The 17,595-nt window shown below is 42.3% G+C and overlaps 1 protein-coding gene across 4 annotated transcripts in view; it reads left to right on the top strand.

Annotated features, from left to right (window-relative positions):
- Window positions 1-17,190, top strand: part of ccser2a (coiled-coil serine-rich protein 2a) — a 68,931-nt gene extending 51,741 nt beyond the window's left edge. For 3 of the 4 annotated variants that reach the window (XM_074646208.1, XM_074646206.1, XM_074646207.1), the window contains exons 9-10: window positions 345-491; window positions 15,783-17,190. In XM_074646208.1, coding sequence (XP_074502309.1) covers window positions 345-491; window positions 15,783-16,517 — 882 coding nt within the window. In that variant the 3' untranslated portion in view covers window positions 16,518-17,190. Of the gene's footprint in view, window positions 1-344; window positions 492-10,180; window positions 10,266-15,782 lie in introns of all 4 variants that reach the window. The other variant, XM_074646209.1, reaches the window with a different exon arrangement.
- Window positions 17,191-17,595: the final 405 nt, after the last annotated feature.

Here is a 17,595-nt window from a genome sequence, read left to right as displayed (position 1 = left end):
TATGAGGCGCGGTGCAAATACGCTGGCGCTGCACCGTTATGAATCGCCATTATGAATCTCTCAGAGAACCTGATATGTAAAGGGCAGAAAAGAGTACCGGCAGCCTGTGAGGAGTGCCGGTGCGCAAGTAGATATCTATTGAAGTATTTTTTTTTTTTTTTAAGTTTCAAGCCATTTATGATTTAAAAATTGAATTGAGGTGGTTTTAATTTCACTATGATTTGACTGTGAATGACAAGCTTATTGCCAGCATGAATGTAGAAGTAGGAAAACGTGGCCCGGGTTAAAAATAAGATAATAAATACAACATTCAGTCTTTGATTCATTCGTTCTTGTCCCCTCAGCCTGCTCAAGGACGGCCGGTCAGGTGCCAGTGCCACCACCAGAGGGCTCCCTCGTCCCTACGACAGAGCGACAGACAGATGGACAGACGGATGCTGCATCAGTATGACAAGGCCACCCAGACGTACTGGAGACCACCGGGCCATGCTGTGAGTCCAAACATTCACAACACCCATAACAGAAGTGCTCACATTTGTTTTGCAAAACAGGAGTGCGTAAGAATAAAAATGTGTGTTTCACCTCATTTCAACAAGATATTATTATCATTATCAGCACTTTCCTGGTGCAGTGGTCTCAGTTTAACAGTCATACTGGGATAGACTGGTGACCGAGTGCATGTGTGTAGTATGTTGCTGAGTCACTCAGCCAGTTTTCCCATTTGCTTCTCTCAGACCAGCCATGTCTGAATCGTTCGATAACTGCACCCTGTCCCCCCTCTATGGAATACAGTTCATTTGGTTGTCACTGGGCTTGTCACTCTGTCTCATGCTCTTAATACCCAGAAACTCACACTGAACAGGGAGTTGTGAGGCTGGTGTTAATATGCAAGTGAGTGAGAAAGAAAAGATGAACATTTGGAGGGTGGGAGGAAAAGAGAGAGAGGGATTTCATGGGAGGAAGAGAGGTGGGAGATGGATAGATATGTGTTCAGTGTGTTCAGTGTCATGCCACAATAGCGTGCTGTATGGCAGCCAAGTATTGATTCAATAGCAGGAGTGCCACAGGCAGGGTGCCTAGTAAACACTCCCCTAATTGACCTGCTCTCAGCCCTCAATGGGTGACGCACACACATACTCACACACACAAAGAGGCAGAAATAAGCAGTATAAGGAGATTATATAGAAAATTCAAAAAAATGATACCAAAGAGATTTCCAGTGTTATCGGTATAATTGTATTAATAAATTATATAAATAATGCCCTGAGCGGTGAATTGTCAAATATATATTATTATGTAGTACACAAAAGGAAAAAAATAAAGGATAAAACAAGCCACTACAGTAGGTCCCTGCTTACCACAAGAGCATATGGTCTAACAGTTGCTATGGCAACCTTCAAAGCAGGGCTAGCTGTGCTCGATGGGAAGCATCTCCGCGGTGGGAACATCTACCTGTGACCTGTAGCGCCTGCCTGGTGTGCAATAAAACACCGTCAGATGGAGTTTATGCTTTTCTCTCTGTTCTGTTTTTAGATATGTTTTTGTCCCTACGTTACTACGCCACTACGCCATCAGCAGGGGTGGAGACTATTTCCTGCGCCGTGGGGACAAACACATTATGTTAGTGGCATTTTACTTTTCAGAGCATGTGGTTGCTCTAAAAGGTTAGCTGTGAGCTCTTTTGTTGCGTTTTTTTTTCTCGACAAGGTAACTAGAAAAGAGAGCGCAGAGTAAACAGAAAGAAAAAGCTGTTTCTCTCTCTGTTATTCAAACTTTTAGATGGTTATCAAAGCTCTCGGTCTCGCACTGACAGGTTTAGCACTTCAGCAAGCCCCGGGTTCACAGCGTTCCTCAAACAATGCTTTGCTTTTCACCTCTCGTGTTTTTCACACCGTGTGTTATTCTGAGTCTGTCTCTCTAGCTATTCTCTTTCTAACCCCTGCCGTTTTTTATACAAATATTATTTTCTTTGTTCTCCGCTCGCAGTCTTTATTTCACTCACGCGCGCACACACACTCATTCATAATCTGCTGTCACCTGTATTGTTTTTTCTCTTCCTCTCGTTCTCTGAAATGCCCTTTCCTGTTGATTTTCTGCTCCTCTGACATTTAAAGTGCCGCTGTATCCCAGCACTGGAGTAGCTCTTGCTTTCTGATGGTATTTTTTTCAGTGCTAAGCTGAAAGGATCAGCCAAGAATAATTTTGATGTCAAAAAGCCAGTTGCTATAATCTTTTTATAGCTTTAATGCTGCTATCTGTTGCCTTATCGGTAGCCCACAGGGGTAATGTGCACCCTGGAACTTGGAGGTCAAGAGTTGAGTCCTTGGCTGGGTCTTATAAGCAACTTGACTTGGGAGAAATCTCGCTGTGCTTTGAGCTCGGATTAAGAGTATAACAAAAAGAGTAAGCTTGTGGTCTATGACCCTTGGGCATGGCTATTTAGGAACATTTTCTTTTCGGTGTACAGTTCATTACTCCTGCAGCATCTTCAAGCAGTTGATATAGTCAGGGGGCCAAAACTGATATTGCAAATGAACGCCTCTGGATAAAAGCAGACAATCTACACCCAGTATTAATATTTAACCCCTTTACATGTGTTCTAGTCTTGTTGTCATCTCAGAAAATGACTTATGGGTCATTTCATCATTGTATACTTAAAGCTGGTAAAATCTGAATATTGGAATACACTATAAACATACCCGACTACTAACTACATAAAAAAAACTAAAATATAAACATTGAATAACCTACTATATATATTAGTAGGTTTGCAAGTGTGCAAGTTACAGTGTTTTGTTTTTTAAATAAAACATAATTGTGGTAGTAAATGTGGAATTGTAGATGTGCAAAATTCAACGTGCAAGACTACTGCAGGAGCAAAAACAGAAATCGACTACATGTGAAACTCACAGAACTGTTGTGTTAAATGTACACAGAAATTGTATTACATTTTATTATTTTTGTTTTCAAATTTGACCATACTATTGCCTGCAGAGATGCTTCTTATTTTTAAGATTTTTCTTTACTGGTAAGATAATACTCAGTTAGCCAGTATTGAGTGTTGTCGCGCTATATCCATTTGTATTGTTTCAGCCTATTTAGAATGACAATGTTCTGAATGTTAATATTTTCAAAGTCTTGTCTTAGCCTATGTTATCCCTTTTGGTGCAATGCATTGTGTAAGTTAATGTATACTCAAAACAAAACAGAGTATATACAATCTTCTTATGTTAAAAAGGTCCCTAAAGATAAATATATTGAAATAAATAACATTCAAATTAAGTTTCCTTATTGATCTTTTATCTATGTCTATGAAAAATTAAGCACATGCATATTATGTGAAATTGGACCATTTGACCATGGCAGAGCATGAATTGAATATTTGAATATTTAAGGGTTTATAAAAGTCACCAGAAAAGATTATCAGGATGACAACCACCTTATTCTATGGGTCCCTTCTAACCAACAAAATATGATGTCAGCTTTTACCCAAACATGTTAGTAAAAGTCATATCGGAAGCACTATTCTGAATTGGCCCCCTGACTAATATATTCTCCTCAAGAGAGCCATTCATTTCCATAATTTTTTCTCAGCAAAAAACATTGTGTGCTATTGCTCTGGAAGCTGCTTTAACCACTGTTGGTGATGAACTTACTTCTTCTCAGTCTGTAGGAAGGCTTTGGCAACACATCCTAACCAACTGCTTTGGGGCACCGGCTCCAGCAGCGTCCCATTTCAATCTGCTTACAATCCAATTCTGAGTCCAAAAGCATGCTCAGGAGAAAAAGAAGTCTCACAATATGGCATGAGTATATGTCTGTCAATATACAAGACACAGAGAAATAGTGGACGCAGCAATACACACATGCAGTGTAGCAAGAGAAGCTACTTAAAGCAGCAGTGGGTAGAAATGGTAATAGGAAAATAGGGGTAGTCAAGATGTTTCTGAAACAATTTGAGGTGAGAAATAGGCATAACAGTAATCAAATATTGATCATATTTGGTCAGCGCTACTTTGACCGTTTGATCGGAGTTCACAAGTGATTGGCAGCTGCCTCCGTAAAATGAACAGCCAAAAGGAACGCTCTCTCTCTGAAATGACCTGTGATTGGCCAAAGTCTCCCGTCATGGGCTAGATTCTTTAAAGCCTGAGAACAAAGTCATGAGGAAGTGCAGACGTTTAGTTTTCTCTCAGAACACTTGAATTACAATATGCTTAAAGGTTATTATGGAGTTTTTGCCCAATGATACCAAAATACCCTCGCTTTAAATGTCACTTGTTGAGAAAAAATAACCTTCTTGAATTGCTCCCCAGAGCAATCACAGCAGCAAAAATGTTTTCTGTGCCTCTTCTCTGCTTTTTCGCAACAAATGAAACACAAGCAGTATGATTTTAGTCATTTCAGGCGTAGCTCAATAGAAAACTGCTCAGCCTTGTGTTTGTGTGCGTATCCGTTTGTGTTTTTGTTCCGAGAAGACCCTGATTGTCTGTGTGGGATGTGCCCACATGTATCTCTTGTACTCAAGTGCGGGGCACACTCAATGTGACTGAACAATGAGTTCAGCAGACTGAGGACCAGGGAGCCGACCTTGTTAATAACCCAGATAAACAAACACGCAGATGAGCAGTAGCAGTGAAACAATGGGCAACACAATAGGCAGTATTTCATCAGTGGCAGACAGAGAAGATAATTACAGCCACCCTCCTACTCCCTCTCTGCCTTTTAAACATCCTCTTCTTCACCTCTCTCACACCACCCTTCATGTCTTTTTTTATATCGCTCCTGCTGTCTCACTCTGTTATTTTCTCTCTTTCTGTCCTGCTTCAGTGATTTCTTTTTCTTTCCCTATATTTTTGTCTCTTGTCGTTCTTTCTTTGACGTGTTACTTCGTAGCTCCGTTGTAATTAGATCAATTTGCTGTCACGGAGAGAGCGAGAAAGAGAGAGGACAGGTAAAGGAGAGGCAGGGGGATTGAACAAGCTTCGTGATCAGTGTTAAGCTGCAGGTTGAAAGAACACATTCTCCCCCTCTCAGATCCCGACATTACCTCTCCACCCACATCCCCTCTGTCTGCCCCCTTGCATCACAGACACACCATCACACATGCACGCTCATTAACACGCAACGCACAGCTGAGTCATCTCGGACAGGTGAGGATTTAATTGCCAAAGTCTGTGAAGTGAGACATTGTTCAGGCCGAACTTGAGGTATTAGCCGTAGCCAGCCACCAGAGGCTCCGTGTGTAGTGGATTTAGGGGATTAGCATCATGGATTCTTCTAAATACTGTTGTTATTTGATGAAAAGGTTGTGGGATTCACAAAGAACAACTTTTACGTGACTTTCAAATTCTTGTCCTACTTCGCCAAGTTTTCGCCATCTGCTTTTGGGACTCCGCACAGACGAAGTAGCTTAACAAATCACTACGAGAGGGGCCTCTAGTGAACATACGACCATTACTGATATGGTGGTTATTTCTGCTGAGGAGAATATGTCAAAACACGACTGCTCTATTTTATTTGTAATTTATTCCTGTTCTGTCCCGCCATTTCTTTTTATGCTCTCAGCTAAATGTCATTCTGTCTTGCTCTTTTGCAATAGCACAGTGTTTTTTAAGCCCTTAGCAAGCACCTAGTTTTTTATGTACAAACCCGAATATGACTTTCACAAGGAGAAATGTTTCCTTTTGGTTACACACATAACCCCAGTATCATCTGAATGGTAACTCTTTGTTTACGGTCAAAAAACAAGTCTAAACTGATAACAAACCAAATTTACAGAGGGAGGCACAAACATGGTAGTGTAAGGTTATTCAGGACTGTCCTGTCCTGAATGCACTTTTGTTACAAAAATAAACACAACTATTGTTACAATGACTTTGAGATCTTGAAATGCTTCAAACTGATAGAATCACAAAGCTTTTTACTTTAACCTAGAAGGCATATAGTCAATCTATGCACTCTGACCTATGCTCTATAGACTAATATTCATCAGTTTTCATTCATTCCTTCATTCATTTTTAGCCCCTGCTGGAGAATCTCTCCATTTCTCTCTCCTTCTCTCACTCACTGAGGGCCCTTTCAGACACAACGCGACAACGGCACCACTGCGCTCTGAAACCCATTATTTCTAGTGGCTTGCGCCACGCCTCGACAGCTTTTCACTCCGTCGGGGAAAGGCCAACTTTGGGCGCTGCACGCTGTGATGTGCGCTGAACTCAAACCGCGTTCTGTCGGGAGCGAGCAGCTCTTTTCTGCCAGGAAACAACATTTGGTGTAGCTTTTTTGTGGCATGTGGTGGAAACAGTAGGTCTCATACACACAGTACAGTGCCAGAAACAGGTTGTAAAAACGTAAAGGAAAAAAAGGTTTGAAAACATGTCATAAATTGTGAGATATATGGGAGAATTATGACGTCGGGAGGAAACCGGGAGTGAAAAATGGGAGTCTCCCGGGATAATCTGGAGGGTTGGCAAGGATGCTGCTGTATCTTATTTATTCTCAAAGATTTTTGCACCCATTTTCTTCCAATTTGCAGCCAAATTCCATGTATACCAACTCTCTGCCAACTCTACCATTGTCCCTGAGAGTGCTGTAGACAGACACATGCTTCCAACACAACCTCCTGAGCCTTAGCAGGGGAGTGTAATACGTTGGAGGTTTAGACTATTCCACAGTGCCGTGGGGCAAGTTCACCCCCGCTGTTCAGGCAAGACCAACCAGAAGGAGTTTTGAGTGCAGCAACAAGGAAGAGAACCCGTGCTTGTTTTCCACTTGTGATCAGTTGAGCTGGAAGGACTTAGGCATCAAACCCAGGGTCTCTGCACTGGTGGGCGAGAAATGAAAGAAGTTTTGATGAAATTGATGGAATATGGAATATGGAAAACTTCTATATTTTCACAATTTCTGTCTCCCGGTCCTTGTAAAGCTTCGTCAGCCCTTCATTGGAGAGTGTTGTAAAAAATTGACAGGTTAAGCAGCTGCAGAGGTCTAATAAAGCTGCCTGACACTGTCAGAAGCGTTGGAGAGCACACCAACATACCCTCTTGTTCTCGCCGCCTAAGGTTTTCCTCTCTGCAAATGAAGCCTCGACGGGAGGCTTCTGCCTCCCGCTGACGCCGTTGTTGGTGTTCAAGGAAGGACATGGACGAGAAGAGCTCGGGGGAACTCATTCCTCCCCCCCCCCTCTAGCATACGCACTAGGTGGGCTCTGAAATAGCTTGGGCTGGACCTGCTGGGAAGTTGCTACCTTCCCCTTCTCATCTTCTATCTTCACTCTCTATCTGTTCCTTCTCCCCTCTGACAGATTGAATGCTTCTCTCGTCTATATTAGAGTCCTATTTGAGCGGCGGCCCCCTCCACAACTGAGGAAAGAAGTGATACGGTTTTAGTCCGTCTGTTTGCTTAACGTGATGGCCCTGCCGCCCCTTCACTTTGCCTTCCCCCATGGGGGCCAGGGATCTTTGAATTGCTGAACCTGAAGATAGATTTTGTATCAATAAAAGGGCTTGTGTTCTGTCAGGTACATTGAAATACACGATTTATGTAGCACAGTCACATTGAGCCACACTTACAATGATTCCAGCTGTCCCATTGGGCCTCAGTTACATGCTGAATCTATCCTAGTGGATAAATACCTATGGCTTTGCCACCTTCTGTGACTAATTATACTGTAAGTGTGAATTTATCATCCTCGCAAATTGTCTTACTGTGTAGCCCAAGACAGATGTACTAAAGAGACTTTGAAAAATATCTTCAGCATGTTCAGTAGACATACATCAAATTCCCGACTACTGATGGCATCACAGCTTTATGAAAAATCCCCCCACTTATATAACTTGTCCTTTTCAGTGTCACCTTGTTTTCTTTGTACTGCCTATGATGGAGTGCTCTTCTTCAATGGATTGCAGGCTTGGCACTAGGGATGGTTTATAATGGATTTGACTATATTTATGTAAAAACAATTATACAGCGAGAGGAGGAAATGGTTTCCAGAGTGGCCCGGGGAGAAACAACTTAAAGACAATTGTAAGTCTCCAGGTAGCGAATGTTTTATAGGATAATGAGTCTAATATTGTGTCAAACAATGTGAGAAAATAATCTCCTGGGTTTTAGAAACTCTAAATTAGCAAATATATATACACAGTTTAGTGGCAAAAGGTGTGGAAAGCCTTGTTTTGCTTCATGTTCGTGTTTGTGTTTGGATACTTAACAATTTCCTATTAACAATTGCTTAATAATGTGATGTGGTGGAGAACTTATAAGTGTATACAGTACTCTTTTATGTGTGTGTGTGTGTTGAACATTTCTGAATGTTGTCCATTTAAATACACATTCAGTGTGCAGCCAAACATTGTTCAAATCACAGAACTTTATTTTTGAGATCCCATATGCCCATAGACACCAAGTATGACTCAACTGTGGGGAAATGGGAACAGAATTATGTGCAAGACCTCTATATAGGATATTTAAATTTGAGCGAATAGTGTTGCCATAAAAAGAATGGATTCTGGGTTGAATATTTCACTCAGTGTAACCATCATATATACTGTATGTATGTAGCTTCAATGAAGAGATTGAACAAGCAGAATATTTATGATACTGTCAGACAGTGTGGGATAAGAGTATTTTTCCAACGGAAAAGCTTCTTAAAGGGTAACTTTGGTAGTTTTCAACCTTTTGAACCTATTTTCCCATGTGTTTGTGTCTAAGTGACTAATGGGGACAACAATTTCTGAAATTGGTCCACTATCGAGTGAGAGCGCTGCAAAACGAGCTGCGAGGGCAAGTGAGCAGCATCAATGTAACGTTACGTTCACTGAAAGTGCTTGTTTTTGCCACTGACAGGCTCAGATTGCTATTATAAGTGTCTGACAACATTATGGAAAGGACCCTACTTAGAATAAAACATTTTTCTTACCTTTTGCTTGATCCAGTGTGTTTGTTATTGTGTCCAAGTCCCGCTCATGAAGAAGTCTCGTTGTGAAATCTGAATATCTGTATACTCTGACTCAAATAAATACAGACAGCCATCAAATTCAAAGACCTCATCCACATTGTCGACATCATCTGAATATTCAACCATGACATTGAGAATATTTTCTATAACACTAAGCTACACTTTCTGTACTCCAACACATCAAACTCTGACCAGCTGGCGTTTCCACCATGGATGTATTCCATTATTCCACTGTTGTCTTCCGGCAACACGTCACTTCGCCAGATTTCAGAACAACACTTCTCCTTGAGCGAGACTCTTTCCATAATGTCAGACACTTATTATAACAACCAGAGCCTGTCATGGCAAAAACAAGCACTTTTAGTGGACGTAGATGACTGTGCCAGCTTGCCCCAATAGCACTATGTTGCAGCCCGTCAGCAGCTACCGCCTACAGTGCTCTCCCTCAATACTGGCCCAATTTCAGATATTGTTGTTCCTGTTAGTCAGTTAAACACAAAAACATGGGAAAATAGGGTCCAGGTAAATCGTAATATGGAATCACAATACTTGTAGAATCACAATACTTAAAAATTGCAATACATATCAAATCAGCACCCAAGTAGCGTTACAGTATTGATTCGGGAAATAGGTCTATCGTCCCAGCCCTAGTATCTTGTTGCAAGATTTCAGAACGAGACTTCTCCTTTAGCGAGACTCTTTCCATAATCTCAGGGACGTATAATAACAATTAGAGCCTGTCATTGCAAAAACAAGCACTTTTAATGGATGTAAATGACGGCGCCAGCTTGCCCCAATAGGATTACATTGCAGCCCGTGAGCAGCTGCCGTCTGCAGCGCTCTCCCTCAATACTGGACCAGTTTCAGAAATGTCTCTTTTAGTCAGCTGGACACAAAAACATGGGAAAATAGGGTGCAGGTTGAAAAATACCAAAGTTACCCTTTAAGGGGAGACAAGAATTTCATGAATTTAATCGAAGAACTTTGCAGCAAATCTTTAGGATGGATTAACACTGACTTGGTGTATGAGTCTCTGTGTGTCAGCATACGTGTGCATATCTGCTTGTTTGTGTGTTGTGTAAATTGGGCTATCCATATTCATTAACAGTGTGTTTATGACTGGGAGTGTGTGTGTTTTCTATGTTAGCATGCTTCTGTGTGTATGTGTGTGTGTGTTCTGGTACGTCATGCCTTTTGTCCTCTGTGTTTTTCTCTGCGTAGGGTGTGCTGCCCACCCCCTTGCTGTCCCCGTGGCAGGCACAGCAGCAGGGCTTGACCCGTACCAGCATGCCCCAGCGCAGACAGAGTGAGTCACTAACATCCTTTGCAGCCTCTTTCCCATCTTTTCATAACACAACTTCATACTGTAGCCTGAAAAAAACACTTCATCTCCAATTAAAACCCTCTAAACTACTGAAATACATTTGTTCTAGTTTGTAGAAACCTTTTTTTTCCACTGTGCAATTACTGGACGATTTGTGCTGCGTGTCTCCTTTTAGATTAATTTGGAACAAGATTAGTAACATGTAAAATAGTTTTCCTTGTTAGTTTTAGTAAACACAGTCTGACTTCTTGGCCCTTACCAATTAGTTTGCTGGTGTCCTTTTCCCTGTGCTGCCCATTTCTAGCCTCAGTTCCCATTTATTAGCTGTGTTTAGTCACAAACTAGATGACTTTGTTGATTTTCTAAAACCTGCATTTCTAACCCTCACTTTACCTCCCTCAACTGTCTGTAAAAAGTAATATATCTACCGTAATTAACAGTAGGACGTGTCAAAATACAAGGCAAATTAATGATCTAATTGTTCCCCTAACAGAGGCTGGATCTTCTGCTCTTGAACAAATATTACACATGACTAAAGTATGATCTCTATTGATATAAAAAATTAATTTGCAACGTTTTTCTGTAGACTAAAACAGTTCATTGACAAAGACAGGACTGCCGAAACAATGGCCGCACAGTCACAACAACAGTGAATCCAACAACAAAGCTGAGATGAGGTAGCAAGTAGGGGAGGCAGAGAACGACTATGGGTAAATAGACTTCAGAAAATACACATATGTGCGAGAGCAAAGAGCAAACAAACAAACAAACAATGAGAGGAACCCACGCTGCGTTGTCTTGATCTATCCCCGTGAGGCTCAGCTTTGTGCCGAGAGGGAAGGTGATAAAAAACGTGGCACAGGTGTATTTTCTTTAAGTGTATATCAGGTTATTTCGATCTCAAGTGCACTTGTGCTCATAGACAAACATGTGAGTACAGCCCAGCGTTCAGTCAAAGTGCATTCATCCTCCCACCAGTAGATTGCATGGTCTGATTAAATAAAACACAGAATATCAAAAGAGTGCCTTTACAGTAAAAAAAACACAGTTATATTTAGATATAAGATGATAAACAACAGATTTGACTGCTAATGCTCTGACCTCCCACTGGGAGCTCTGGCTGCGGGAACAAACCAGCAGCGAGTTCTTGCCAGTAATGAAGGTCTTTAGAAGTAAACATTGTAATTTTCAGCTCTGAAATCAGAGAAGGAATTGGACTCTGCACACAGGTCACGCTGAATGGAAGATGCACTAATTATATTTTGCTTTAAATTGTTTGTCGAGCTAATGCGTGACCTTTTCTTGCAAGCACGGGCTGGGTGTTAATTCTGGATTTAAAATGTTCTTAACACCAAGTGTCTGTCTTACATGTCTGTACCCCCCTTTTCTCTCTCTGGCGTCTTACTCACCCCACCTCTCCCTGCCTTTTAACCCTTTTTTTCTCCTCATCTCATCTCTGTTCTCTGTCCCTGAAAAACAATTGAATCTCCCATGTTCTCTCTCTCTCTCTTCTACCTTTGCCTCCCCCACACATAATGCCTGTGACAAGGAGTGGAGCACCTAGTGCAGTACTTCACTGACACAGCGTGGTACAGTAACGTTTCTTTAACATGCAGTTAACGTGCTGCTGCCGCCCCCACCTCTTGCACGTTGGGCTGTGGTTTGGCGTCAAGAGGCACGACCGAAGCATGCCCTTCTACATCTTCGTCTGCATGCTTTGCGTTCAATTTTCAGTTGGGGTTTTTGATCTTGTGTGTCTGTACTTGTAATTTTGGTTTGCACTTCTTAATGGAGGTCACAGTGATCATTTTTTAAAATTATTTTATATTTCATTTACCTGTTTTTTTGGTGTCTTTTTGATTTCTTCCATCCTATCAAATGAACTGTTATGCATGCCTGAAGAAATCTCTGTGTGGATTTGTTTTTCTATATTTTATTCATTGAACAGGTGCATTATTATTCTAGGTGTTCGCCTTGAAGGATTTAGAAAGGAATAACATTTAAGAATACCCCTGTGTTATGGGACGTGAATGCGTAGAACCACTGTCCTGAGCGATCGCCTTCATTCTAACTCCCCTATCAAAGCAGTTAAGCACAGCAAGCAAAGGACAAATCAAAGTAATCACACATCCTCTGCTCCCACACCGTTTCCACTGCTTAAAGTCAAACCCGATCCAGATCACCATTTCCACAACCATCCACATTAAATGATGACACAAAGTCTAATCTAGCTTTTTCGAAATTGCGATTGCCACCGTATTGCCACCGCTTATGCGCTGCAATCACATTGTCTTCCGACAGACATAACGGGGATCATTTACATCCTTATTCAGACTCTTGCGTGTTGCTTTTCTAATCATGCAGCCACTTTTCACGGTGAGAGAGGCTAGAGATGAGATCGGTTATGGTGGGGCCCTGACGTCTTTCGGGTGCTTCAAATTGCCGTCTTTCTCGGTTAGAAAGAAACATTGCTATTGAAGTGATAGCTATCATTAGCGAGCTGAGATATTTACTTCTTGGCAGCGCAGTAAAGAGCTCAAAATGATTGCTGCTAATTATTGGTATCTGTAGTAGACAGCTGTGCATGCCAATAATTATTGACCCTATAGATACTGCATGTTGCTGTCACTGTCAGAGGCTTCTTCCAGCTGGGCCAGCTATAAATATCTGCACTCAATGCAAACCTTGCAATTAAAGGTGTCATATATTACCGGTAGTCTTATGAGAAATGACATCTCTGTTAGTATTTTTACCACATAGTCCAAACTGAAAAATAGTACAAAGCCTGCATCTATAATGATGTCTGATTTATTTAGTTGATTCACTTTGGTGACACCTGTAATTTGTGGATTGGAACAATTTTATTTTGAACTATGAGAGTCAGTGGGGAGTACTCACTCTCGGGCTGAATCTTAATAGGAACTGTACTGTATGTCAGAGCTAAAAGAAAAAAGGCTTAATGACATGCTCACGGTTTGAGTGACAGACTAATCAGAGCTATTGACGCAACACAAACATTCTTTATATAAGAGTTTTTAAATGACAGACTTTGAAAATCTAAAAACAGTATTTCAAGGCTTGAAAAACATGCAGCAACACACTGACACTGAGAGGTGTTGGTGGTGGTGGGGGTTGGTGGACAAGGGTTTTGTAACAGGCTAGAGAGGACGCATTGTGGCACAGGACCAGGAGATGGAGCTGTGTCCTCGGACATCCACTCCCACTCACTATATAAATGACTGATGGGAGAAACAGGCAGAGCAGCTTGACCTGCACAGCTATATATTCACATCCTCTGAGATCTTTCTACTCTCAACTCACAGAGGGTATCTTTCTGCTAAAACTGAGTCCCTGCTTTGCAGTAGCTTTAGATGGTTCCAGGTGGATTTAGATTCTTTAGGTTCTGCTCAAAGGACATTGATGGAAAAAAAAGCCAGTCGTCTGATTTCTGATGGTAAAAACACATTAATGGCGTTAGTATGCCTTACGGAATCGGTCTCAAACCAAGAAGGCTAGCATAAGTAATAGTATAATTGATTTTTATAGATGTTGAGGTCATAAACTATTCAGAAAATGTACTCATGTACTGGCATAACATATTCATACATATTTCTGTATTGACTTTTTTTCTGATCTGAGCAGCTCTGCTCTTGCTGGTGGTTGTATGGACTAATAAGCGCACAGTTGGCCTTGAATTCTGCTGTTTTTCTTGAAATGTGGTGCAGAATAGTTGTAAACAAGATTAAAGGTGCTCTATACGATGCGATATACAATATATCCAGAGCATTAATATAGCAGGAAACTACTATTTGCTATGTAAAGATATACTGTATATATAGTTATGTCTACCTGAGCAGAGAATGTTTCTCCGAGCTTTGTTGACATAGCCGGGCCGCTCGTGCCTTTTAGTGCATGTTCGTGCATGTGAGCATGCCCCCGTGGCTAGCTAATGGCTAATCGCTCTGCACTGCTCTTGGTTACAGCTGATAACGCCGTCCCGATTGACGGCGCCGTTGCAGAAGCGTGGCACCCGCCCTTCGGTTTCCCCCGAGGTTAACGGAATAGTTTGGGCGTTTTAAAGTGGGTTTGTATGAGGTATTTATTCATAATCAGTGTATTACCTACAGTACCTGACGGTCAGAACGCCCCCAGTTTGGAGAAACAGACAGGAGTTGTTTTTTCTTTTTAGGTGAGTCTTTCTTTTAAGTGGCTAAAATATTTTTTTCTGCCGGCCCCGTCCACAGCAGTACATTGCTTTGCTTCCATGCGGTAACTGTCTGTTTCTCCAAACTGGGGGCGTGCCGACCATCATCTACTGTAGGTAATACACTGACTACGGATTAGTACCTTATACAACCTCACTTCCAAACGCCTTAACTTTCCCTTTAACACTGTTATCTCTGTCAGCATTGTTGCCATTGTTTTTACCACTGTTAGCACCGCGAGCCGTCAGCTCAGCCGTCGCCATGTTGAGAGCCGTGCGGAGGCAATAGAAATGCTCCGATCTCACATTTGGCAACTTCAAAGTTTTATGGCACTTTACAGTACATCATCCGGGCATATAGTGGTACCTCTTGTATAAGCAAAGTAACCTTCCTTGCTTTTTTTAAAGTGGAGCTGTGATGCAGAAAGTATCTAGAATCTGTGAATTCTTCAATCTAAAACAAATAAAGCAGTGCAAGTGGACAGATAGATAGAAACTAATCGAACACAGGAGCGCTGAAACAAATGCTAACTCTGTTAAATCATAATGAGTTTTTCTTGTGTCTGTTTCAGAGAGGTGTTAACTCAACTCTTTTGAAGCCATCGTTTGTTGTCTCGTCGTGCTGCATAATTGGCAGCTCTCCAACACACACACGAAAATTAACATAATAAGCTTCACTGATACAGTAATTGCTGCAGGGCTGTTATAGAATTGTTGTACAGGTGTTCATGATTTTGTGTTCACGCCGTGTGTGTCCCCTGGTGGAGGACAACACCACGGTCGGTCTAAATTTCATGTGGTTAACGACTCAGCACGCTCTTACGCAGACAGCGGGCGCCGTGGCTCTCGGTTTGAACGCTTTGAAGCCCCTCTGCAGCAGCGTTCACAAAATGAGTCAAAGAACTTCAGTAGGTCCCGGGCACTCACATGGCAAGGTTATTCTCCTCTGTTTGTTTTTAAGTGCTGAATCAGGGCTTCCTCTGTGACTTTGACTCTCCCGTTCTAGGAATAGTTTGGCGACTGGCAGTGGCTGCGATATTGAAGAGTAAATAAACAAGTCAAAGAATGGCAGCATTTACAGTTTTTTTTTTATTCGTAATATTTTTTGCAGCAGCAAAATATTAAAAATGCTCGGATTCCACAGGGATCACACTAAAAAAAGTTTTTGTTTTTTTAAATCCAGCCATTTCTGTAACATGATAAAAACAATTCAGAGTTGTACCTTATCATACACTGATTGTTATATGACTATTGTATAAAATGTTTTTTAAAATCCTCTTTTCTCTTTTCTGCAGCCTCAAATACTACAGCCTTTCAACCCCTGTCTCAACGAGCTCCTCCACCAGGGAAGACTAGTAAAAACTCCCCCCACCGAGGCCCACAGTGACCTCACAAGGAGTAGATCACAGGAAGGAACGCATATAGACGCTGACCGTCCTCTTGAAGACCTTATGGCGGATGTGTCCGGGCCAGCAAACCCCGACAAGCTGAGTCATCTCCTCAGCACCCACCTGCGCCGCCCAGGCTCTGGGGCTCCACAGGGGGTAACTGCCAGAGACAGTCCAGCATCAGCAGCTCAGTCTGCAGCACAGCACGAACGGAGAGCCCCCGCTGTGATACCGCAGAGCTCTGTCACTCTTAAATCCGCTAGTTCGACTAGCCCTCGCATGCTGCAGCCTCCTCGCCTTCACAAGCGCGTGTCTCTCCCTGCACTCAAGCCAGGCGGCACTGGCGGCTTTGCCTTTCTGAAGCCGGGGTGTTCCTTAGGGCCTCTGGCTAACCGGACCAAGCTGCTGCCCCCTCCGTCTAGAGGCCTTCCCTGCTTTAACGCCGGACCCCAGGTTCACTCTCCAAGTCCGTGCCGCACTTCACTGCTTCAGCCTCGCAGAGCATCGGAGCCTTGCGGGGATCCGCGGTACTCCGACTCCAGCCTGGAGGAGCCCGTTCAGGGGACGCTCAAAGACCCCGGGTCAACCAAGATCCTGATCCCTTTGAGTCGCTCGTGCCTCCCCAAGCCAAAGATTCCCTGAGGAGCTTAAACCCACCCATCAAAACTTCAAACTGAAATCACCCTTGACATTGATATTTCCCCCTTTCTCTCCCCAGCCACAACAACAGTGTGATTGTTTTACCTTAAAGGAACTGAGCTCATAAACCCATATGGACCATTCAGGGACTGCCTGTGTCGCTGACATTGGTATTTGTGACTGCTGTATTGTTTCTAAATTAGCAGCTACAACTCCAACTCGACCGACAGATCGAAATATAGTATGTAGCCGAAATATAGCATGTGGCAGGATCCTATCTTCACAACTATTCACAGTGGTACAGTATATGAGAGTTTCCAGATTGAGGGGAATTATGGAGGTAGAAATGTCCAGTTTACAAGCCTTGCACGTGAATGCTGCTGATGCAAAAAAACAAAACAAGTGTTACCACAGTTCAGAGAAGTCAGCTTTAGTTTTGTTTCGTAATATCCGCTGGCTGTTATCAAATTTAAAAGTCTAAGTTCACTTGTCCTCACACAGCTGTGCCCTCTGACTCACAGGTGCATTTGGTTTTAAACATAGAGGTGACAAAGGATGTGACCTTTGCAGTGTAATAGAAGTCCCAGGGGAAGATGGAGACAAAAACAAAAAGTGGGAAAGAAAGAAAAAAAAGAATAAAATAACAGCAGAAGTGGAATGAGGGCGGGGGGCTAGACTGAAAAACAAATTTGTCAAAGTGCTCTGGAGCTGTCACTCTCAGAATGAAAATATGTGTGTCTGTGTAGGAAAGTGAGAGATGAGAGACACAGAGGTGAGGTGCAGACATGTTTGGAGTTCAGTTTGCTATAGAGAGGTGAAGTCCCGTCCCTTCAGGTGGACCCCATGGGACCTTATTTCGGAAAAAATGTGTGCAGTTGTCAGCGGCGAAAGAGAAATATTTTTTCAAGTCAAGAAAGTCACAGTGTCGTAGGTTTGTCGTAGTATCATTTAGTTTTGTGTGAAACCGCTCAGTGAGCTACATCTTTCATCTCGCACAATATACGTCACGAACACTACCTAGCTAGCTAACTTAGCTATGACCACGCACAAATGAAAGATTATCTTACCTGATGTGTTTTAT

The sequence above is a fragment of the Sebastes fasciatus genome, chromosome 9 (genome assembly GCF_043250625.1).
Source record: "Sebastes fasciatus isolate fSebFas1 chromosome 9, fSebFas1.pri, whole genome shotgun sequence".
NCBI classification, from domain to species: Eukaryota; Metazoa; Chordata; class Actinopteri; order Perciformes; family Sebastidae; genus Sebastes; species Sebastes fasciatus.
The sequence above is the reverse complement of the archived record's forward strand: the minus strand, read 5'-3'. Positions and strand labels throughout refer to the sequence as shown.